Consider the following 24159-nt stretch of genomic DNA (forward strand, 5'->3'; position numbering starts at 1 on the left):
TAAGATGGAATGGGGTAGATGGAGACAGGGGTGGGAGACAGTCTTCTCAGTGTATATACCTTGTTATATTGTTTTGATAACTATACCATATGAATGTAATTACCTATTCAAAACAAAAAATAAAATTTAAATGTAAAAACAAAAGAAAAATGATTAATTTTATGCAATGTGAATTTTGCCTCAATCAGAAAAAAAGAACTGTAAAAAAAGAAAAGAGAAAGGCTGGAGACCAGTAGTCTACTAGAAGTTACTGAAGCTTAGAAACAGGCGACAAAAGTAAACTGGGGGTGAGGGAGACACACTCGTATACTTACTGTATTTATCGCAAGCTGTTCACTGAGGGAGTTAGATTTGGCACGAAGAGCCGGCTCCCTGAAAACAAGTAGACATATCCAGAGATGAAAATAAAATCCCTAATCACGAGTCCAGGTTATACTGGATAAACAAAATGTTTTTGAAAATGTTTGCCAATTTAATAGCTGTAAAACAGAATTTTAACTCTTTAGTTTGCATAATCTCTGAAAGCTAGTGAAGATTAATCATTTTCTATCTAAATGCTTATTATCTACATTTCTTTCCTTGGGTAAATATTTTGTGATTATGCCTTTCCCCAAATTTATTCCAGAGTTTGGCAGGTATTCTTAAATATCTGTGTTAGTGCTTTTACAGACTATGAATATTAATACTTTGTCAGAAAAATCTTTCATATTTCCCCATTTCCTTCATCCTATTTTTTCCCGGTTATTTACTTTTTTTTCTTTTTTCTTTTTTTTTAGTTTTCAACTATACCTCTATTTCTGAACCCCTCTTACAAATAATTTTCATGGACAATAAAAGCCTGATACAACTTCAGTATCTTACCCTGATTTGAAAGGCACAGACGTGGGTGGTGACACAACAGGATCAGCAGGGAGGCTGTCAGCACCAGGTATGGGAGAAGGGGCCACAGAATCCCGGGAACTAACACTGTGCCCGTCAGAGCCAAAATCTCTGGCAAACTTCACCTAAGGAAAGAGCTCACAGGTGGAATATAGGCCACCAAAAAAGGCACCCTTCCCCTTCCATCCTCCTTGCATTTTACTTATTCTTCATTACACAAATCACTACCTGGTCACTGTAAGCAAATCAGAAAATATAGATAAGAAAAAAAAGGTAAGAATCACCTGCAATCCAACTACAGCAATAACATCTAAGGATTTTGGATGTAGCATTTCACATTTATATTATCTATATGTGTGTATGTATGTATTTTTTACAAAAATGGGGCCATATTGTTTTGTAATCTGCTTTGCTCACTCTCTGATGTATTTACATATATCCACATAAATGGAAATTATTGACCGATAACATCATTTTCTAACTACTGCAGCATGTCTAATTTCAAGGGTCATGCCCTTAACTGTTATTACCTCCAAAAAAAAAAAAAAAAAAAAATCTCTAAAAGATTTTGGGAACCGAAGTCATAAATATCTATGCTATTACAAAATATATTTCACCAATCCCTAGCTGTTGGACACTTAGTCTATTTCTAATTTTTCCTACCACAAACAATATTATGAATAGCTTTCTATCTGTATCTTTGCACATCATCTTAAATATTTCCAAAGTATAAATTCCCTGAAGTTAAACTGTTGGATAAGACGTATGCTCATTTTTAAGACTTCTGATACATAACATTCAGTTTCACACCAGCAAGGGTGAACTACTTTATACACTACAAGTAATGTAAAATCTTTCTCAACACTCTTGTCACACTGGCCATAATCATTCTGTATCTGCCCTGTCAATTTAATAAGCATATCAATTTGTAATTGATTATTGGTAAAAAAAAACAAAAAAAAACCAAAAAAACTTTTTTCTTACTTTTACAAAAATGCCAGTCTTGACGGATATAAATTGGTTTGTTATCTATTACCAGCCATGATTTCTTCAAACTCGAAGGAAAACTGAGAGAACGTAACAGCTGTAAAAAAGGCAGCTGGAAGCATGTCAGTGAAAAAGGGCTGAAATGACCCAGTAGACAAAGGTGTCCAGTTAGGAAAGAGTCACTGAGAAGAAAAGCATATCCTTTCTCTGTTGTAGCAGGAATAACAGCCACAGTAAAGATGACCATAATATTTGTTATTTGTGTTGTATTTTATAGTTTATGGTCACAAACACCATCACATTTGGACCTAAAAATCATTGTAAAGCAAACAGGGTCTTTTTTTTTTCTGAAGGGGAGGAGGGTAGCATTAATTAATCACAATTTATTACACTTTTATCATAGATATCACCCATATTCATGATAAAAATTATAAATGGTGGGCGGCCAGTTGGCTCAGTGGTTAGAGTGCAGCGCTCATAACACCAAGGTCACCGGTTCAATTCCCACATGGGCCAGTGAGCTGCGCCCTCCTCCACAACTAGACTGAAAACAACAACTTGACCTGGATGGAGCTGAGCTGCACCCTCCACAACTAGATTGAAAAAAAATGACTTGACATGGAGCTCATGGGTCCTGGAAAAACACACTATTCCCCAATATTTCCCAATTAAAAAAAAAAAAGTTGTAAATGGTACAAAAGGGTAGATTGTAAAAAAGAAAAAGTTGAACTCCATTTCCATTCTCCAGAGAAAATCACTTTGAATCAATCCTTTTAGTGCTTCCAGAAATTACCTATGAATATATGGGCACATGTACATAATATATACATAGACATATATGTACATATGTAGGACTGTGTAAATATATTTGTGTACATATCTATGTGTGTGTACACACAACACATGAGACCATACTATACACACTGTTTTGCAACTTCCTTCTTTCACTTAATACTAGATTTTGGGTGTTTTTTTTTTAATAGGGGAAGGGGTACAGGATTTATTGGGGAACAGTGTGTACTTCCAGGACTTTTTTCCAAGTCAAGTTGTTGTCCTTTCGATCTTAGTTGTGGAGGGTTCTATTCAGCTTCAAGTTGTTGTCCTTTCAGTCTTAGTTGTGAAGGGCGCAGCTCAGCTCCAGGTCCAGTTGCCGTTGCTAGTTACAGGGGGTGCAGTCCAGCATCCCTTGTGGGAGTCGAACCGGCAACCTTGTGGTTGAGAGGATGTGCTCCAACCAACTGAGCCATCCGGGAGCTCAGCGGCAGCTCAGCTCAAGGTGCCGTGTTCAATCTTAGTTGCAGGGGGCGCTGCCCACCATCCCTTGCGGGAATCGAGGAATTGAACTGGCAACCTTGTGGTGGAGAGCCCACTGGCCCATGTGGGAATCGAACTGCCAGCCTTCGGTGTTAGGAGCATGGAGCTCTAACCACCTGAGCCACCGGGCCGGCCCATTGGGTATTCTTTAAGAGCTATATAAAAGTCTACTCTATGAAAAAAAATCATAACGAGTCTCTTAATAATGGATACTTTGTTGTTTCCAGTTTTTTACTGTTACAATGTGGCAGAGGGAGGAAACTATGCGTCTATATATATATATATATATATATATATATATACACACACACACACACACACACACACACATATATGTATATATATATCAACATATAGATATCTTTACATACTTATGTGAATATGCTGATAGGATAAATTTGTAGCCATGGAATTATTATGTCAAAAGGTAAGCACATTGGGTAGGAATCACTATTTTAAGAACAAAATTTAAAAGTTAGTGTAGAGAAGTGATTTGCTCAGTCACAACCTTACCTAAACTCTGAATAGACAGCCAGGAAGGACATAAACCTTCATCTTTAGATTCCAAAGCTGTTGCTCTTTCCAACTATATCATATCTACTTTAAAAATAAATCTTTAGAACCTGGTTTTCAAACACACTTATTCATTGCACTTAACTAGCAAAGAGGACTCATCAAACACAACAGCACAATTTTACTCACCCGCCTAATCTCCACCTCAAATACCAGGATTGAGTCCGGTGACTGAGTCCATCCTATTACCCCTTCAGAGCCAGCAGCACAGGCTGGAGGGATGATAAGCAACCGCTTCCCTCCTTTTCTCATGCCCAGCATTCCATCTTCCCAGCCCTTTAGGAATCAGAGAAAGCGAAAAGCTCATCAGACAGCAATCTCCTCATAAGAAAAAATGAAGTACCGGATCATCAGGTTTCACTCACCTACACTTGCAGATCTGGACCTCTGGAGCGAGCTCAAATTCAACTACCATCCCCCCCCCCCCCCCGCCATACTGGTTATAAGAGTATCTAGAATACTGCTTCTAAACTCATTTGTAAAAGCCAGCCTATCCACAGATGGATGAAATATATTTATCTTAGATGATGAGAGAAATTGGGAGGAATAGAAGAATGTCCTTAAAAGAGAAATAAAAGCTACCATTTATTAAACACGCTCTGGCAAGTGCCTTACTCGCATTATGTTTTTATCGTCCAAAATAACTTCATAAGGTTAGTGGCATTATCCCCATTTTACAAATGAGAAGACGGAGGCTTAGGGAAGTTAAGTAACTAGCTCAAGATCAGACAGGAATCATTAAGCTAAGATTCAACACCAGATCGGTCTAGTTTCAAGGGTCATGCCTTAACTTCTATGAGCTATAGGAAAAAGTCTCCAAAGGATTCTGGGAAAAGTAATCAAACAAAGCTACGGAGAAAACCTTTTTGCCACATGGATGAATGAGTACTTTACAATGCATCAGTATGCCCTGACAACAATACCCCACATATGTAAAATACACTTTATGTTATAACACACTTGCACAGTTGGTAAAGAAAATATTCACAACATGAACCTAGGTCCTCAGATTCCAATCCCAGTATCCCTCCTGCTATGTCATAGGTGTGCCTCCCCACAATGATTGGGAAGTACTGATTAAGTATCTGTATTATATAAGACCTGGTAAGATTCAACCCATATGACACACTTCAAGAAGAAAGTTTCACTGCTTTCCCTATCAGGTTATACAAGAAGGATTTAAAAATATCTTCAGAGTCACAGGATGAAAAAGGGTAGGAAATACAGGGAAGAAATGTACCCATTTCCAATACGGTAGTCCCCATCTTACCTATGGGGGATATGTTCCCAGACCCCCAGCAGATGCCTGAAACCACAGATAGTACCAAACCGTGTATATACTATGTTTTTTCCTATACATACATAACTATGATAAAGTTTAACTTATAAATTGGGCACAGTAAGAGATTAACAATACTAACTAATAAAATAGAACAATTATAGCAATATACTACATATAATAAAGGTTACGTGAATGGATTTGGGGAAATTATTAAGTAAAATAAAGGTCACTTGAACACAAACACTGCAATACTGTGACAGTCGCTCTGATAACCAAGATGGCTACTCAGTGGCTACAGGGCGGGTAGTGTTTAGAGTGTGGATATGCTGGATGAAGGGATGATTCACGTCCAGGGCAGGACAGACGGAGATTTCATCACACTTCTCAGAACGGCAAGCAACTTAAAACTTATGAATGTTTACTTCTGGAATTTTCCATTTAATATTTTCAGACCGCAGTTAATCAATACCATGGATAGTGAAACAGAGGATGGGGGAGAAGAGACTACTGTCTCATAGGTAAAAATCTCCCAAATGCAGATAACATAACATATTTTCCCCTCTTACTTTTTAACCAGACCTTTCCAGACTCTCAGAAGATATCTAGGTTAGAAATTTCACAAAATTCAATCTAAATTAACCCCACTGTAATTGATGAAACCATGTAAGAACACAGTGAAGCCTTTACCTTGATGACTTTTCCTGAGCCTAATTTCAGGCGAAGCAGCTTATCTTTGTTAGCAGTGGAATCCAAAACCTGCAATTTGGTCAAAGTAAATGATAAATGAAGTCAACCAATTTCAAAAATAATAATTATTATGATATGCAACTCGATACATACAATCAGCTCTAATGAGTCTTTTGGAGCAAAAATTAATATAAGATCCACTATATTATATTATATTATATTATATTATATTATATTATATTATATTATATTATAATTATACCCGGTATTATATTATATGATATGATGTATTATATAAGACCTGGTCTTATGTTATATTAAAATAAGACCAGGTGTTATATTAATTTTTTCTCCAAAAGACGCATTAGAGCTGATGGTCCGGCTAGGTCTTATTTTCAGGTAAACACGGTACCAACACAGTATTTCTAGAACAGGGAATGTCAAATATACTGGGAAAATAGTTCTTAAGAGACTTGAAAAGACGGGACAACATCATGGCTAAAGGGTGTTATCACACTGAGTATCTCTGAGGCACTGATTTTCCAGGTTTAGAAAAAAAAGTTAACTTCTACCACCATGTATTTAAAAGCATTTTTCATCCATGAAGAATTTTCAAATAAATTATCTCATTTAATGCTGACACCAATCCTGCCACTAACCGCTGACCTCCATCCACCAGTGAGGGGCAAAAAAAAACGTAAAAGCTTAAATGACTTGACAAGGTGAAGTTAGGATAAAATTGGGATTTGAATCCACTTTTTTTGGCTCATAAAGTTTTTTCTGTCATACCATACTGCTTTTGTGGTCTTAATAATATTAAAACACAATAAACACCACCTATTTTACAGTAACTACTACAGGAAAAACAGAAACTATGAGGAAGGTCTAGAAAGAAGTTTGAAGACCTAATCCCACAAGAACACATTCAACTTTAAAACTGGTACAGGACAAGACATACAAGTGAACGATTACCAAAAAGAATACTTAGGAAATTGGTTTCCGTTTTCTCTAAGTAGGAGAGACAGAGTGGCACGGAGCAGATTTTATGCATCAGCCCCCACAGCAGTCCTCGTGACTAAAGCAAGGCCCGAAAGATTTCTATCTGCCAACAGGAGCAAGTCACAGTAACACTACCTTACATTTGAATAGCCCTCATGCTATTTAAATTACAAATGAATTTGCAAAGTACCCTTTCTTACCTGGCCCAGCGCATGATTTTGGAAGAGCCAGTTGGTATAGGCCACTTCCAAAGAATCTCCAACTTCTACAGCAGGGCCCTCTGCTACAATGAGGTCCTGTGAGAGCACTGCATCCAGGGAGGAAGTGCTGTTGCACTTGGCAATGCACACCTGCAAGCCGAAATCAAAGCAGCATAAACTTAGTTTAAGCTCAGTACGTACTCACTCCATTATTGCTAATGTTGTTTTCCGAACAGTGATGTCCACCAGTAAAACAGATCACATGTTTAGAAGTACACCATTCCAAAGTCACTCATCTTGCCAGGAATCAAAGTTTCTAAGAGTATAGCTTTGGAGTCAGACTGTCTGGGTACAGAACTGGGTTTAGTAACTGCCACTTATTAACTTGTGACCTCGGCCAAGTAACTTAACCTCTGTGAACCTTATTTCATAGAGGTTTTTTGTAAAACGGAGATAAAAGCTTTGCATATCTCCTAGGTAGTTATGAAGACTGAGCTAATACAAGTAGAGTACTTGGCACATGTGGGGAGCCATGGTTGCAGATAACTCTGAGCCTTATAGAATGGCTCGGTTTATGCTTAACCTAAGGCATTGTCTCTGCCTGCACCTGGAGGGTGCTTGCAATCTGCTAAGGAATGTGGTGGGAGCGGCCAGTTCCTGGACACAGAAGACTGATGGCTATTCAGGGTAATTGATAAGATAATTACTTTTGGGAGTTTCAGTGATTTTGTATCCTCTATGAAAAAGTTAAAATTTACATTTGTTAAGGTAATGCATGCTTTCTTTGTTAAGTTGCACGTACTCAAACTGCTTATATTGGTGAAGAAAAATAAACTCCGGGCTTCAGCATCACTGAAGACCGGCCGCATCAGCATTTGTATGAGTGTCTTTTATCCATTCCCACTCCCCCATTTAGGTACTGATCGACTTGTGGCGGCTGGCCCGTCACAGGCACAGTGCCTGGCAATTAATAGTAAGTACACAAGAAACGTTAGCTATCATCACCACACTGATTTACTGCTTGGCTGTTTGGGAACCTATGAAAGAAAGAGAGGGTCTAAACAAATTTCAAAAAGCATTTTTAAAGACAATAAACTAGAAAAAAAAAGCCCTTTACAAAACCATGTTGCATTCCCAGAATTCATCTCTCTACCACCTACAGATTTAGCCATATTATCTTAGCATAGATCTTAGACAAAGTCAGACACATCTTATGAATAATTATTCTATAGTCAGTGTTTTTTTTGCATTTTAGTCAATGTTTTAACACAGCATACATAGAAACTTGCTACTCATTTTCTTTAAAATGTTTCATTGTTGTAATCAAATAAATGCTAACTAAAACAATGAGATACCTTTTTTTTTTTACCAAGCAAATAAGACTAAAAGGAAAAAAGATAATAATTCTAAATGTCGGCAGAGGTATAGTGAGAACTGACAGGAATGTGAAGTGGTACAGTCTCTCTGAAAATCCATGTGCCAAAGTGTACACAGAACTTAAAAATATCCGAAGCCTTGCCCAATCTTTCACGTGTAGAAAGCTAGCTTAAGGAAATAATGGGGGGGGGGGGGAATCACAGACTTACATACAAAAATGTACAGTTATCGTTTATTTCAGAGACTGAAAACAATCTAAATGCCTAAAAGCAAGGAAAGGACTAAATAAATTAAGGAACATTCAATTTATGCAGCTTTCAAAAATGTTTCCAAATAATTTTTCATGAGGAGGGGAAAGATGCATCATATATTGTTAAATAAAACAAGCAAAATATGGAACACTTAAGGACTATATCTACTTACATATATTATGTGTAGAAAGAAAAGAAACATGCTAATAGTGGTTTCCTTGGGTAACAGGACTATGAGTGATTTTTTAAAAAATGTTTTTCTAAATTTTCTACAGTGATCATGAGCCAAACATTTTTTAATTCCTTTAGAAAACACTACTTTTAAAAGACAGTTTTATTCATTCCTTAATTTATGAAGTGGAAATGTGTTAAAGAACTAAGTTTATATTTAACCTTTTTTCTCTTAAAGTCTCATTTTCAAGCAATTTCAATAACATTCCTCTTATTTCCCTGAAATACAATAAGCGCAAGTAACATTTAGTGTGTTTTTTAATGCTTGCCACTAACAAAATAGAGCAGGTTATGGGTTTTCCATAAATCAAGGGCAATCCAAACTAGTGTTTGGCAATTCACAGGAAGAATAAGATGGTATTACCTGTTTATTGAACTCCACGGCAGCCTTTTCCGACTCAAACATGATGGACCAGTTTTGTCTCTGGTCATCATAAAAGGTGCTATAGTTATTGGGCCGAACCTAGGGAAAGGAGAAATGTTGGAATAACTCAACCACAGGCGGCACAGAAGATAAATTTGACTGCCTGAACTAATATAGAAGGGCCTTCACTCAGATGGACCCAAAGAGAGATGTCAGGGAACTTTCTTCTTCTCTCCCACCCTCCACCAATCATCCCTTAGTCCATATACACAGAAGGCAGCCTAGAGACCTTTCCAAGAGTCTCTGTTAAGATACCCACTCTGACGTCCAGGACTGAAGCAGTAGATCTGATTCCCGCCGGGTATGCACAGACTAATCTCTCCTACAAACCTACCCCAAAGAAACTACTGATTCTAGTATGGGAAGAAGTCTTACCATTAGCTCAAAATTCGGATGAATCCTGGCAACAGTAACCGACTGCTGTTGACTGATATAAAGAAGAATCTTATACTGTACTCAAGCAAAGATGGGCACAAAAAAAAGAGAGAACAGAAGTTAAAAGGCAACACAAAAATCAGCTGTAAGATGTCAGAGGTTGTGCTTCACACAGGCATTAAAACTCAAAACTCAGTTCATCCCTTCAAGCTTAGATTTTAAATTATATCTTCTCACTATCCACTTTAATTTCTTTTCAGTTTGGCCTTACTCTGTAACTATAATTAGCAGTGTCTATTCTATTGGTGTTTTCATTTGCATGAGGGGTGACTAAGGGAGATACAAATGGCCAACAAGTACATGAAAAGATGTCAACATCACTAGTCGTTTAGGGAAATGCAAATTAAAAGCATGATAGGTACCACTTCACACCTACTATAAAATAACTATAAAAAATGGAAAAATATGAAGTCTTGGCAAGGTAGAGGAGAAATTGGAACCCTCATATATTGCTTATGGGAATGTAAAATGGTATTGTGGCAGTTCCTCAAAAAGCTAAAGACAGAATTATCATATGACACAGCAATTTCCCTCCTACTATATACCCAGAGAAATTGAAAGCAGGGACTAAAACATGTACTTGTACACCATGTTCATTGCACCATTACTTATAACAGCCAAAAGGTGGAAATAACCAAGTGACCATCAACTGATGAATAAACAAAATGTGTTACATACACACAATGGAATATTCTTCAGCCATAAAAAGGAATGAAGTTCTGACACATTCTACAACATGGATGAATCTTGAAAACATTATGCTAAGTGATATAAATCAGACACAAAAAGACAAATATTGTATGATTCCACTTTTGCGAAATATCTAGAATACACAAGTTCATAGACACAGGAAATAGATTAGGGGTTACGAGAAGGGAAAGAAGGATGGGGAGTTATTGCATAATGGTCACAGATTTTGTCTGGGGTAATGGAAAACTGGAAATGAACAGTGGTGATGGTTGCTCAATATTGTGAATGTACTTAATGCCACTGAATTTTAAAATGGCAAATTTTATGTTACATATATATTTACTATACACATATATCAACCACACATAAACACACACATATAACCACCGGTAAACAAATTATTAAAATTCAACCCCAGAGGAGAGGGAGAGACGGCGGCTCATACACAGCCTGGTACCAGGAAGATCTTTCCATATCCCATGTTAGGCAGAGAGCGAGGAGGGGCCGATCACCTCAATGCATCCAATTACAGACTGAGCGGGTCAGGAAAGCACCAGGTTTATTAAGAGTCACTCCACTTCTGGACTGTCCCTATTTTAAGCATTATCTTCGTAAGCTTTTGATTGAGAGCCTGGAAGGTCTCTGACTTCTCAGTTCTGAAAGTTCTGCTCATCAGAGATTCTGAGCTGAGCTCTTTAGCCTCCTCCCCATGAAGTTCAAAATCTAGCCCATGTATTGAAAGGAAGGTAGCTGTTTATTGCTTATTATGGATCCCCGCACTATAGCAGGACTATTTCCAATGTACCACAAGATTGCAGAAGCTTCCCCTCTGCCTTTCTGGCATAGCCCCTGGACTTCTGCACCATCCCAAAACTCGGCACTGTCCCATGGGGAAAAACCAATCTTGTGTTTGGAGCTCCTCCAGGTCGTGCCAATGTCTCTTGCCCTGTCTCTCTGCTTGGGCCATACCCGAGGCTTAGTCTACTCTTAGTCAACAGCACAAGTCTCAAGGAAAGGAAACACTGTTCATTGGTTCTTCCCTCTCTGAAATTTTAGTTCATCAAAGTCCTCACCTTTTCCACAGCTGTCCAATGAATTTCAAAATACAATTTTTGCAATGTATCTCCTTTTTTTTTCACAATTGTTACAGTGGGAATGTTACCTGCCACAAACTACTACATCCCATCTGGTAGTAAAGGGTGGTAAAATTCCAATACCAGATTTTTACGATCCAATGGCAACCCCCAATGATAGATCTAGATAATAATCCTACATGGCTGCTAGCATAACAAAATGAGAGCCAACCAGACTTTATTTACCTTGAGATGTACAATGAAACAGATTTAAGGGACATTTACTACCAGGTACAATAAATGACCCTTATTAGATCCTGATTAAAACAAATTAAAAAAAAGAAAGAAAGAAGAAACAATCAGGGAAATGTGAATACTAGATGGTAGTGAATGACATCAAAGACTTGTTGTGGGTTTTTTTAAGGTGTGATACGGCATAATGGTTATGTTTTAAAAAGATCCTCATGTTGGGGCGGCCGGATGGCTCAGTTGGGTAAAGTGCACGCTCTCAACAACAAGGTTGCCTGTTCAATTCCTGCATGGGATGGTGGGCTGCGCCCCCTGCAACTAAGACTGAAAACGGTGATTGGACTTGGAGCTGAGCTGTGTCCTCCACAACTATATTGAAGGACAATGACTTAGAGCTGATGGGCCCTGGAGAAACACACCATTCCCCAATATTCCACAATAAAAAAATGGAAAAAAAAAAATCCTCATCTTTCAGAGATACATCCTAAGATATTTATCAATAAAATTGCATGCTGGAGATTTATTCAAAATAATCTGAGCAGGGGAAGAAAGAAGACAGGCTGGGGTGAAGGTGAAACAAAATTATTAACTTTTAGAGTGTAGTAATAGGTATCTAGGGGTTCCATTATTTTTACATGTGTTTCCAAATTTCCATAATTAAGTTTCTGTTTGTGTGTTTTTGGTACAAATGAGTGTTGTCTATTATATTAGTTACCCTTACGGTCATCTTATCTATGTCTGAGAGTCTCTGAGAAACATGGCTTTCATGCTCTCTGGACCACTAAGATTCTATAATTTCTTATGCTTATTTCACCAATATTCAAAACCTTCTGGAACAGAACATGAAACTGGATACAACCCACACAAGAAAATCAGTCTCGTAGCTTCTAGCCACATCTTTTTTTTCACCTAAACCAATACTTTACTGTGTGATCAGCTGTCCACCTCATTATCAAATTTTCAAAGGATAAACACTGGTCATTAACGCAGACACAAAGACATACTGCTCTAAGTAGTACCCCAAGTGTTCATTACATAACAAAGGGATGTCCTTAGTAAATGGTTTACTCTAAAACTCTACAAATTCTTAAGCTAGGTCCACATCACAAAGGTCAAACTTAAAGATATTGACTGGTTGGATTTGTTTTAATGCACAAGAGTAAGCAAAATGTGACTACAAATGTTACTATATACCTAATATTAAAATTTACATTCAATACAAACAATTATTCTAATCCTCTGATACATGAGACCTTGGGTAAGCCCAGATCAAATCCATCTCATCAGTATGATTTGAGACACTTGAATATATGAGAAACATAGGGGCAATCGCATATTGATACTCATCACATGCATGGGTTGTTGGAAGGCTAGTGAGAACATTAGAGTGGACACAGCAACCAAGAACTGATTTTCAAAAGCATCCTTGCTTATTTTTTTACTTTGTATTGGTAAAAACAAGACAACAGACCCCAAATAAAGTCGCTTATACTAAGTTCCACCCTCACCAAATGAGACTGAATTAGTTTCGGCTCTCCCGGAAATGGAATCTTAAACCAGGAACTGCCTGACCAGCACTAGCTAGGTCATCTGCCTAAGAGACCCTTGCCACCCCCTGAAGGAAGGTGACCTTGCAATAAGCAACCTGCTTTCTTGCCTAACCTAACTTTTATATTCCTGCTCCCTTCTGCCCATAAAAGTCTTTCATCTTGTACAGTTCCTTGGAGCTCCTTTCTATCTGCTAGATGGGAGGCTGCCTGATTTGTGAACTGTTGAATAAAGCCAATAAGATCTTTTAAAATTTACTCAGTTAATTTTATTTTTTAACAGTATTGACATTTGTTTCCTGACTGTAGAGTCCATGTCACTTAGTAAATATAAAGAAAATACATCTTACATCTCTAATTCTTGCCTGACTCCTGTCACATAAAGAAAATAAAAATGACCTGTAATCTCACCACCACAAAATTAACAGTAATAATTTGATGTACTTATTCCTACTTTTTTCTACACATATATATACTTTACAGGTTTATCTTTTTAATGATAATGATTTGACAACCTCCTTTTCTCATATAGTATAGGCATTTCCTTATACTCTTCAAAATAGTCTCCAAAACAAAGAACCAATCGTCCTAAAAATGTTTTTAGGGGCTTCATAAAATACATTATGACTACCAAAATGTATCCAATTTCCTATTGCTTGATATTTCTTGGGGCTGTCTCCATTTTTTTCTCTATTATAAATAATGTTGTTGTGAACATCCTTAAGACACCCATTTTTGTGTGTACCTCTAGTTACTATTAGAATAAATTTCTACAAATGGTACTGTGGGGTAAAAGCGTGTAAAACATTTTAACGTTTTGTTCCATCCTGCCCACATGCCCTTGAGAATGCCATGCCAGTTTACACTCTCACCCGTATTTGAGTCAGCCACCTTTGCCTCTCTGCCAAGAAGAGGGAATTATCTTCTTAAGTCTTTACCAATGGGAGGGGCGCAGTAGGGAAAGGGCAATGCCATCTCACTGTTGCTTTCATTTGCATTTATTGATTACAGGGAAGCAGAAATTTAACATTTTCTATAGATTTATATTCCCCATTTGTTTTATTTTGATGAGTTGTCCGTTTGTGTTGTGTGCTTGTTTTCCTAGTCTGGTGTTCATGTTTTTCTTATTATTTAGTATAGTTTTTAATTCAATCAGCATTTTCCAGCTGTATGTAATACAACAGTAAACTTTTTCTCCCAGTAAGCAGAGCATGACAGGAAAAAAGGAACTAAGGCCAGAGTTATCAGGACATGTCTGAATCACTGAGAAAAATGACTGTCTCCCCATCTTCCTTCGGGTTAGTTTAACTTCTTCCAATACACTCTTATCTCCTACCTAATGCCCTGGAAATGGAGGTTGTTCCTGGATTTGCTAGATATATAAGTGAGAGAGAGCTTCACAATCATGTGACCTCATTGGCTTAGCATTATTTCCTCTCTGAAATCAGCATTGTACAGATTCTCGAGTTCCCCACTCACAAGGGCTTTAACAGAATGTAGTTTCAAATCCTTTTTTGTTTTTTTTGAGAAAAGTTTTCTTGCTTTTAGTGTGTTCTCCACCCCGCCCCGTTGTTGTTTTTTTCCCTTCTTCAGGGATAAAGTATATACACACACATATACATATATTCCATATGTTGGATATTCTTTGCTATCTTCAATATTTGTCACTTTCTTTTGAAATGTTATCTTCATTTTTTTATTTCAAAACTTTCCACCCATTCACCTATTTCTCTTGAGGCATAATCTGTTGTTTGTTCATTCTGTTCCTTCTAATTTAGTCTTCATTTCTGAAATAATTTTTCTTACATCTCTAATTCTTGCCTGAGTCCGGTCACTCACTTCTGAGATTTTCTAGTTCACATTTATGTTCTCCTCTCGTCTTACGTTACCTTCTTATTGTTAGTAAGTGGTTGTAGTTTTGATCTCTTCAGTAAGAAACACTCTTATGGAAGAGAGCTCACTGTTTGTAGGGATACTATTCCGTTCCTTGCTCTCTTTGCTCTTATAATAACTTTGCATGGAATTTGACTCTGATGCTTCACTATTGCTCATTTTTATGTGAAATTTGCTTTTCTGAACTTTCAGGGGCTTCAGGGTGGCTTTCCTAATGTCACAGAGCTCCCTCTTCTGTTCTTTCCACAGAGTTAAAAAATAGGGCGGCTTCCTCCTGAGACTTCCTGACTCTACTGCTAGCCCTATTTTTACCTGGATCTTCTCTCCTTCACTTCTAATATCTCTATCCTCCTCCATTTTAATTCCGCTCCCAGCAGGTTCTTCTCAGGGTGGGGACCTGCCCTGGAAGGTCACCAGAGTCGGTGAGTTTCACAAGTTCCTATAAGCGAGCATGCTCCAGTTCTTTTAGTCCCCATCACTAACCAACTAGAGTGGGCAAAAAAACATTTCCAGTTTGTGCACGGTCTGCCATATTTCCCATGAACACCTACTGGCTATTTTGGGGTTCTCCCATTCTCAGATTCAGAGAGTCTCCAACCGCGTTCCTGTTTTCTACCATGCAAACCTTGTGGCTGTTAGTGGTTTGCCCATACCTGCTTATATATGGGGGTTCACAAGGATATCTCTTCAATTGGTTTCGATGTAAATATTATCCATAGGTTTGCCCTTTAAATCTAGTTGTTCTGTTTTTATACTGAAATCTGAAGAGATTCAAGAACTATGCTGCAGACATCTTCTCCACAAAGACTTCTTATATAAATATCCCTTGAACAAAAGGGTCTCCTGTATTGCTACTTTATCTTTTATTTGTAAATACCTACATAAGACTGTATAGGTAATTTTTAAGTTGAAATGCCTCTATAATTCCCCTTTGAAAGTATAATTAACTCATAGTTGTATTCTGATTTAAAAAAAAATCAAGTAACTTCATTGGGTGGGGACTGAGGTTGTATATTTTTATCCACATCCATTAACTCAACCACTTTAAATTGAATGAGAAGCACACTGCTGATGAAGAGACGTGCCAGAGGAAGTGTACGGCATAGCCTGCTAGAAATCTGGCCAGGTTAAGGCTTGGAGAACGGGACCAGCAATCCACAGCAAAGATGCCAAAAGTGACAGGTAAGATTTAGAGCAGGGGTCAGCAAGCATTTTCTGTAAAGGGCCAAACTAAATTATTTTAGACTTTATGGGCCATATGGTACCTGTTGTAACTATTCGACTCTAAATACCCTAACAATGTCCTCACTGCTAGCATTGTGCCTGGCATGTAAAAGGCACTCTATACTTTCATCTTCATGCAACAAATACTTAATGTCCCTCACCACCTGTTCAGGTCTGCAGCTCAGGACTGTTTCTATCAGTCCTTCACTCCTCTTCTGGTTCTTACACAAAGAAAGCAAAGTGCAGGGGAAGGAAGAAAACCTTTGTAGTGAATCAAGTCGAAGTTCAAATTTCAACTCTGTCACTCACTGCTGTATGACCTTGATCGAGTCTCTAAATCTCTCTGAGCCTCTAAAATGGTGGTAGTCTCACCTGTAAAGCACCTGAGACCAGACACATAGCAGGCATTAAAAAAATATCAGTCCCCCTTCTCTCCTTTTATTCAACAAAAGTCCATTCCATTTTCTTGTGTCCATCATGATGAAAGGTACAGAGGATATTGGACCAAGCATCGTTATCTACTTGGGAAAAATTCACTGTCACCATACATCTAACCCATTCAAGTAAAAAGCAGCTCTTCCTTCTCACCAAAACACTAGTGTACTTACTTAGAGTGCCCTGGGCAGAGTTTTTTTGAGTGGTATCCACATGGGACAGAACAGCTTAACTGCAACCTCTTCCATCAGTTTCCAACAAAGGGCACACCACCTAGCTGCCAGAAGTCGTATCTCAGAGCTTAGAGAGGCGAGTACCACTGGTGGTAAGCTTCGCCAGACTGATTAAGGATGAACAACCTGGCATGTCACTTTGAGAAGGCTGTTTATCCCTTCAACTAACTTAGTAGGAGCCAGTCCTAACCTCTTAACTTACCTGTTGCTGCTGTTCCCTGGCCTTTCTTAGGCTGTTTGGGGGCTGTGTACTGGAAGAATTCATTTCCATGGCCAGCAGCTGCTTGATCCAGTCCAAAAAGAGAGGCCAATCTGGCACTGTCAGTAGAAAATGAAAATGACATTGCATTTGATATATCTCAAACTTGGAAACATTATAAATGCTGCTCACCTCCAACCTTGAACAAATACCTCCTTGACCATATATCCCACCATTCAATACTGGAAGCGGTAGGTAAGTGTCTTTGAAATCAAGATTGTATTTCTGATCTGACAGCATCAGCTGACCTTACCTGTACACTGGACTTAGCCAGGCATTTCTTTTTCCTAGACCTCAGTTTATGCATCTGTAAAATGAGGTGGTTGGTCCATATGGTCTCTTCAAACTATAAATCCTTGCCTTGAGCAAGTCATAGTTTCCTACTTTTTACTAGCTTATTAAATCAAAATAAAACTGTACTACTAACGTCATCAAACATGCTCCCATCTATCATTTCATCTAACAGGCAGAACCCCTCTTTCACCATCCCTTGCAAAGAATCTTATGCCCCAACCACTCCACAGAAACTGCTCTTGCTAAGGTCACCAACAACCTTTTTGTTACTACACACAGTTTATCAGTACTTATCTTTTTTGGCCTATATGCCGCCTTTTTACACTGCCAACTGATTTGTTCTTCTTCAAACAAACTCTTTCCTTGACTTTTGTGGGGATACCTGAGGGAGTAGGAAGAGGAACTGGCCCAAATAAGACATTGATAAATGCTAAATGGATCCATTTCTTGTCGGCTTCCCATCTCCCTGGCTCCTCATTTAACTTCTTGGACTGTTCTTCTTTCGCCCAACCTTTAAAAGCCCGTGCCTCCAAGGTTTTATACTCTCTCCCTCTTGGCAACCTAATTAATTTACCTTGGTGTCAAGTGCTATCCAAATGCTGATGCTCAAATCTATATCCCCAGCCCAGAATTTGCTCTTGAGCTCCAGATAACACAGATATCCCAAGGCAACACAAATGCAACATGTCCAAACTAGATCTTCCAATCCCCACCACCCCAGTAAAAGCTGTTTCTACTCTTGTGCTCCCTCTCTTGGTGAATGACATTTTGTGTCCGGGTCCCCAAGACTGCCCCCAGGTTCAGTGATTTGTTAGAAGGACTCACAGACTCTGCATAGAATTGTCTCGTGGCTCTAAGATCTATCACAACGAAAGGATCCACAGTAACATTAGCAATGGGAAAAGGCACATTGGGGCAAAGTCCAGAGGAAATCAGGAGGAAGCTTCCAAGAGTCCACTTCCGGTGGAGTGACACAGGACACATTTAATTCCTCCAGTAATGAGGTGTTACAACATGTGTGAAGTGTGGTCTAGCAGGGAAGCTCATTAGAGACTCAGTGCCCAAGGTTTTTTATTGGGGGCTGGTAAATGGAAACCCGATAGCATGTACCAAAATTCTAGATTCCCAGAAGGAAGGCAAGGGTCATAAATCATATTGTTTGTATAAACAGTTTATACAAGTGAGCCACTCTTATCATTTACAGAAAGCTTATCAGTGCGGGGAACTGTTTACCAATGACGTTGCCAGATGTCAGCCAAGTGCCAATCTTGTAAGCAGGACTCCCTAAGGATAACGGTCGCAGGTCTACTAGTGTGTTAACTCCTTTCTGCAAATATCCACAACCAAACTGAAATCTGGGCATCATCCTTGACTTCTCCCCGCTGGTGTTCATAACCAAGCCGCAAGTCCATTTGATTTTACTTGCTTAACATTTCTCAAACTCATTTACTTCTCCCCATGCTCACTGCCCCTTCCCTAGTTCAGGCCACCATCACATCTACCTAGCTAGAACTGACTCATCTCCCTGCCTTGGCCTTGCCTGCTTTTTATCCATTGTTCCCAGTGTACCCACAGCAATCTAAAAACCAAATTTGACCAAGTCTCTTTTCTCTTTAAAACCCTTAAGGACACCTCAATATTAGCAAGATAAAAATCCAAACTCCACAAGACAGCTTTATAAGGCCTGTTAAGACCTGACCTCTCATTTCCCCAGCTTCCTGACTGGCCATTTCTCATCTCCAACTGTGTCCTACAGCCACACTGAGGAACTTTTAGTTTCTTAAATAAAGCAAGATCTTTCTAATCTCCAGCCTTTGGACATGCTGTTCCTTCTGCATGAAACATTCTTCCTGCTCCTCCTCTCCCCTGGAAGACACCCCTAATCTCAAAGTCTAGGTTAGATGCTCTTTCTTCCTCGGGGCTCCCATAGAACTCCATACTTCATTTATTCAAGAAATGTGTGTCAGACACTGTGCTAAGTGCTGGGTATACACTGGTCAGCAAAACTGGGTTCTCTTTTCAAGGAGCTTATATACTCTTAATGAGAAAATTCTATATTATGTAATATATAACTACAAACTGTAATGAGATATATAACAGGTAGCTGTTGTATGGAATTATACTCAACAGAGATTAATAAAAGTTATTCAGTCATTTACCATATAACATGGTAACTGATTATTTATTATAATCACCACTTGACTTTATATTCTGCCTAGGGTCTGGTATGTACATAATAGGCTGGCTCAATAAATGAACTTAAAGTCTAATCTAGCTCTGAGCGTCTCTTCTTCAAAGGCAGCCTTAGTTAGGTGATTACTGAAACCTCCCAACAACTTCTTTTGGTCTTTTTTCCAATAATTTTATGTATAATATATACTAGCATTTTGCAAAATAAATTTAATATGATCTGAAACTATTACCTTGTTTTTTCAGTTTCCTGTAAATGGGACCAGCAATGCCTATTTAAAAGGACTAAGAGGTTTAAATGAGTGTAGTGCTAGCCTAAATAAGACATTAACAAATGCTAATAGGGGCGGCCAGTTAGTTCGGTTGGTTAGAGCGCCGTGCTCTTAACAACAAGGTTGCCGGTTCGATCCCCACATGGGCCACTGTGAGCTGCACCCTCCACAACTTGATTGAAACAACTACTTGACTTGGAGCTGACGGGTCCTGGAAAAACACACTTAAAATAAATAAAAAGTTTAAAAAAGAAAAATGCTAATAAAATTTAGAAGAGACTAAGATTTCTCCTTTTAGCCAGGGCAATCTGGGCCAATTCCCTAAAAGAATAAGATTCTGAGAGAGTTGGGCAATGCCTTTAACATAGTGAAAAATTTATAAAGTGTAGATCCTAGTTAAGATATAATAGCTTGTGCACAGATAGTTCATAAGAATGCTCTCATTAGCTTCAGTAAACTATGGATATTGGTTTCGCAATTTTAATTTTGCAGGTATGTTTTTTTCTCAAGGGAAAAACAAGTGTCATGGGTAAACTATTTCCACAGATGCTCTAATGGCCACCCAATTAATGATTGCAAAATCAATCCAAAATCCACGTCAACTCAATTCTCTTTTGGATTAATTCTATTTTCTATTAATATTTTAAAATGAACTCTATACATAAGCTTCTTATAAATTATTATATTTTTCCACTTCTAAAGTGTTTTCAAATGTACACATCTCCCTATGTTAGCAAGTATGGGCTTGCTAACTCTGAACTTGAGTCTCTATGTTTATAATTCATGGGAAAAGTCATTACAACGTTAATTACATTTTAAAAATAAATGTTAGCCAATGCACTAAGTTGCCAAAGTCCTTAATCTAACTTTAATTTTATACTCCTTTTCTTTTCTCATTAAAAACAGTAGCACATATTAGTGGTTACCAGAGGGTAAGGGGGGTTGGGGGTGGGGGGTGGGAGATGAAGGTAAGGGGGATCAAATATATGGTGATGGAAGGAGAACTGACTCTGGGTGATGGACACACAATGGGATTTATAGATGATGTAATACAGAATTGTACACCTGAAATCTATGTAATTTTACTAACAATTGTCACCCCAATAAATTTAATTAAAAAAAACCAAAACAGTAGCACATGTATTTATGTCAAAATATTTAATAAATGGGAGTTTTTGTTGTTAAAGTACTTGTTTTATGAGCTGTGACATCAAACATTTACTTCTACAATAATGAAAATGGCACATGGGTAGCCTGGTGGCTATCTACTCGCCTGATTTCAAATCCAGGCTCTTTTACTTTTCAGCTGTGTGACCCTGGGCAACTCACCTCTCTGAGCCTTAATTTCCCATTTGTGAAATGAGTATAATAGTAACTACTACTTCACAGAGTAGTGGGGGAGAAGTAAATACGATAATGTATACATATTAGTTAGTACAGTGCCTGGCACTAAGTATACCATATGTTTTATATACATGTGCAAATCCTATTACCTTAAAATGTTGATTCAACTCAGATAACCCTGTAAGGGAAAAAGCATGCTTAATCGATACACAAACTGACCTGCAACTATAAACTGTATTAACATGAATACACAACTATAGAAAAAGGGAAACGTCTCCAAGATCATCTAGGGCAAACCTCACTATTTAATAGACTGAGGTATGGAGAGCCAAGGATGAGAATTGACTTGTCCAAAGTCACACTCCTAACTAGGGGCAGAATCAACATTAGAATCTAGGCTTATCCGTGTCTTTTATGGAATTTAAAAATGCTTTCTGGGGGCAGACAGATGGCTCAGTTGGTTAGAGCATGATCTCTTAACAACAAGGTTGCCGGTTCAACTCCCACGTGGAATGGTGGGCTGTGCCCCCTGCAACTAAAGACTGAAAACGGCGACTGGACTTGGAGCTGAGCTGTGCCCTCCACAACTAGATTGAAGGATAATGACTTGACTTGGAACAGATGTGTGTCCTTGACTTGGAGCTTGACTTGGAGCAGTGTGTCCTGGAAAAAGACACTGTTCCCCAATATTCCCCAATATCCCCCAATTAAAAAAAAATGCTTTCTGATGATCATTTCCAGATTTATCTTTTTTTTCAATTGGGGGATATAGGGGAACAGTGTGTTTTTCCACAATGTCAAGTCGTTGTTTTTCAATCTAGTTGTGGAGGGCGCAGCTCAGCTCCAAGTCAAGTCATTGTTTTTCAATCTAACTGTGGAGGGTGCAGCTCACTGGCCCATGTGGGATGCGAACCGGCGACCTTGGTGTTGTGAGCACCACACTCTAACCACTAAGCAAACTAGTCACCCGAGATTGATCTTTTCCTATTTCTATACTGGTGATTTATCTTTACTATGCTAATCAGATTCACCTTCATATACCTTTTATATAATCTAAAACACAAGTATATAATATTATAACTGGCCCCTTAAAAATGTTTTGTGATTATTAACACTAGATTGGTTTTATGCTGCTACTTAATTGCAGACTTCCTAGGGGCAGGAACTGTGCATTATTTTTATCTGTATTAGCTGAAGCCAAGTGCCATATATTTAGCAGGCATTCACAAATTTCTTCATTTCAAAGTCACAATGGCAGGGAAAGGTCTGAGACACACGTATGTACATACATACATACATGTAGTATACATAAATGCAAACCTCCTGATTACAGTGGTACCTCGGTTTTCAAATGTCTCTGTTGACGAACCTTTTGGTTTATGAATGCCGTAAATCCGGCAGTAAACGCTTCGGTTTTCGAACACAACTCAGAAATTGAACATGTCCGCTGAGTGCAGGATCCTGAGGCCTAGCTGTCAGCTATTTTTGAACGTTTCAGAACTCGTGGATTACATTCGAACACCAAAGTACCACTGTACTTACTATTTCTATGTTAACTATGGACTTTAGGAGGCCTGGAAACTTGCAACACAGATTATCAACCATCTAGACAGCCATCCCAAGCACTTTCTAATAGGCTTGAATATCCTAAAGGGAATTAACTAATTCATATATTTCAGTCAAGACACTTAAAAATTAATAAGCAAGTATATTTACAGTAAATCAGTTATAAAAGAGGAAGTGAAAAGCAGCTGCAGTGCTTACTGTAATATGTTCTACTTCCTTAGAGAAACCAAAGAAGGAATAGTTCAATCAGAGAATGTTGGTGAAACTTTCTATAGTCTCAAGCTATAGAAAACTAAATTTGATTTGGTTTTCCTGGTTATTACTGGAAATAAAAATAAGTTATCTTTGTTTACTAAGCCTTTTATAATTCAATTAGCTGTTGTCTGCGTTTAAGAGCACAGTCACATGCCCAGAACTAAAGCCTGTTAGGTCCTTGATGAGCCTGCTCAGGAAAGCAGCATCGCTGAGCCACCAAGAACTCATCTCAGGCCAGAAACCTGGAAAAGAGCACATGACTGTCATTATTTACCCTGTAATTTTCAGTCAGCAGTGGATTGTTTGTTGCACGAAAGTTGGGATCCCTAACAGTCATTTATAGACTTCCCCAAACACTTTCGCCTAGTGAAGAATGTGCATTTAAAGTATATCTGATAAACTTTCACAAGGCACAGCCATATACAAATGTTTTATATGAAAAAAGATTAATTCAAAGGGCTTATCACACAGTCAAAAGCAGCAAGCTAGACTCTGGAAATTTTAGTGAATGCTCTGGGTGAGATAGAGAGAAAAAAAGAACCAAAGCACAGCTTAACTCTAAAATAACCGAGCAACTGAAAGAACCCAACATAGAACTAAATAAACATAGGCTATCTAAAGTGGGGGTGGTGTGGAACAGGGTGATGAGAGTGAAAAGAGGACTTAAGTATAGGTAACATAGAGCTAGTCACAGTATAAGTCAAAAGATCCTATTTAAGATCAAAAGAGGGCCAGTGTCATTTTATGGTCATTCATGTATTGAACTCTCCACCAGGACTGGAAGCAACTCGAGGGCAGGCACAGCAACTTAATCATCTTTGCGAACTCTTAGCATTTAGTAGAATGAGGAATATATGTTGGTGTATTCATCACTTTAGTACATTCTTAAGTTTGTTAAACAGATGTTCAAAGAAAGGCTCTGCAAGGATCAAAACTTGGCAGCTCACAAGTTTGGAGGGAGTCACGTTGTCTGACACAAGGGAAATGGCTAAACTG

At 38.3% G+C, this 24159-nt stretch overlaps 1 protein-coding gene across 1 annotated transcript in view; it reads right to left on the reverse strand.

Annotated features, from left to right (window-relative positions):
• FKBP15 (FKBP prolyl isomerase family member 15) overlaps positions 1-24159 on the reverse strand; it is a 50396-nt gene that overhangs the window by 25310 nt on the left and 927 nt on the right. The window contains exons 2-9 of the mRNA XM_074331535.1: positions 17172-17301; positions 9580-9654; positions 9145-9243; positions 6922-7071; positions 5723-5791; positions 3883-4029; positions 862-1004; positions 315-372 (exon numbers count right to left, since the gene is read on the reverse strand). Of these exons, the coding sequence (XP_074187636.1) occupies positions 315-372; positions 862-1004; positions 3883-4029; positions 5723-5791; positions 6922-7071; positions 9145-9243; positions 9580-9654; positions 17172-17301 (871 nt within the window). The remainder of the gene's footprint in view (positions 1-314; positions 373-861; positions 1005-3882; positions 4030-5722; positions 5792-6921; positions 7072-9144; positions 9244-9579; positions 9655-17171; positions 17302-24159) is intronic.

This window comes from Rhinolophus sinicus, linkage group LG04 (genome assembly GCF_036562045.2).
Source record: "Rhinolophus sinicus isolate RSC01 linkage group LG04, ASM3656204v1, whole genome shotgun sequence".
Lineage (NCBI taxonomy): Eukaryota > Metazoa > Chordata > Mammalia > Chiroptera > Rhinolophidae > Rhinolophus > Rhinolophus sinicus.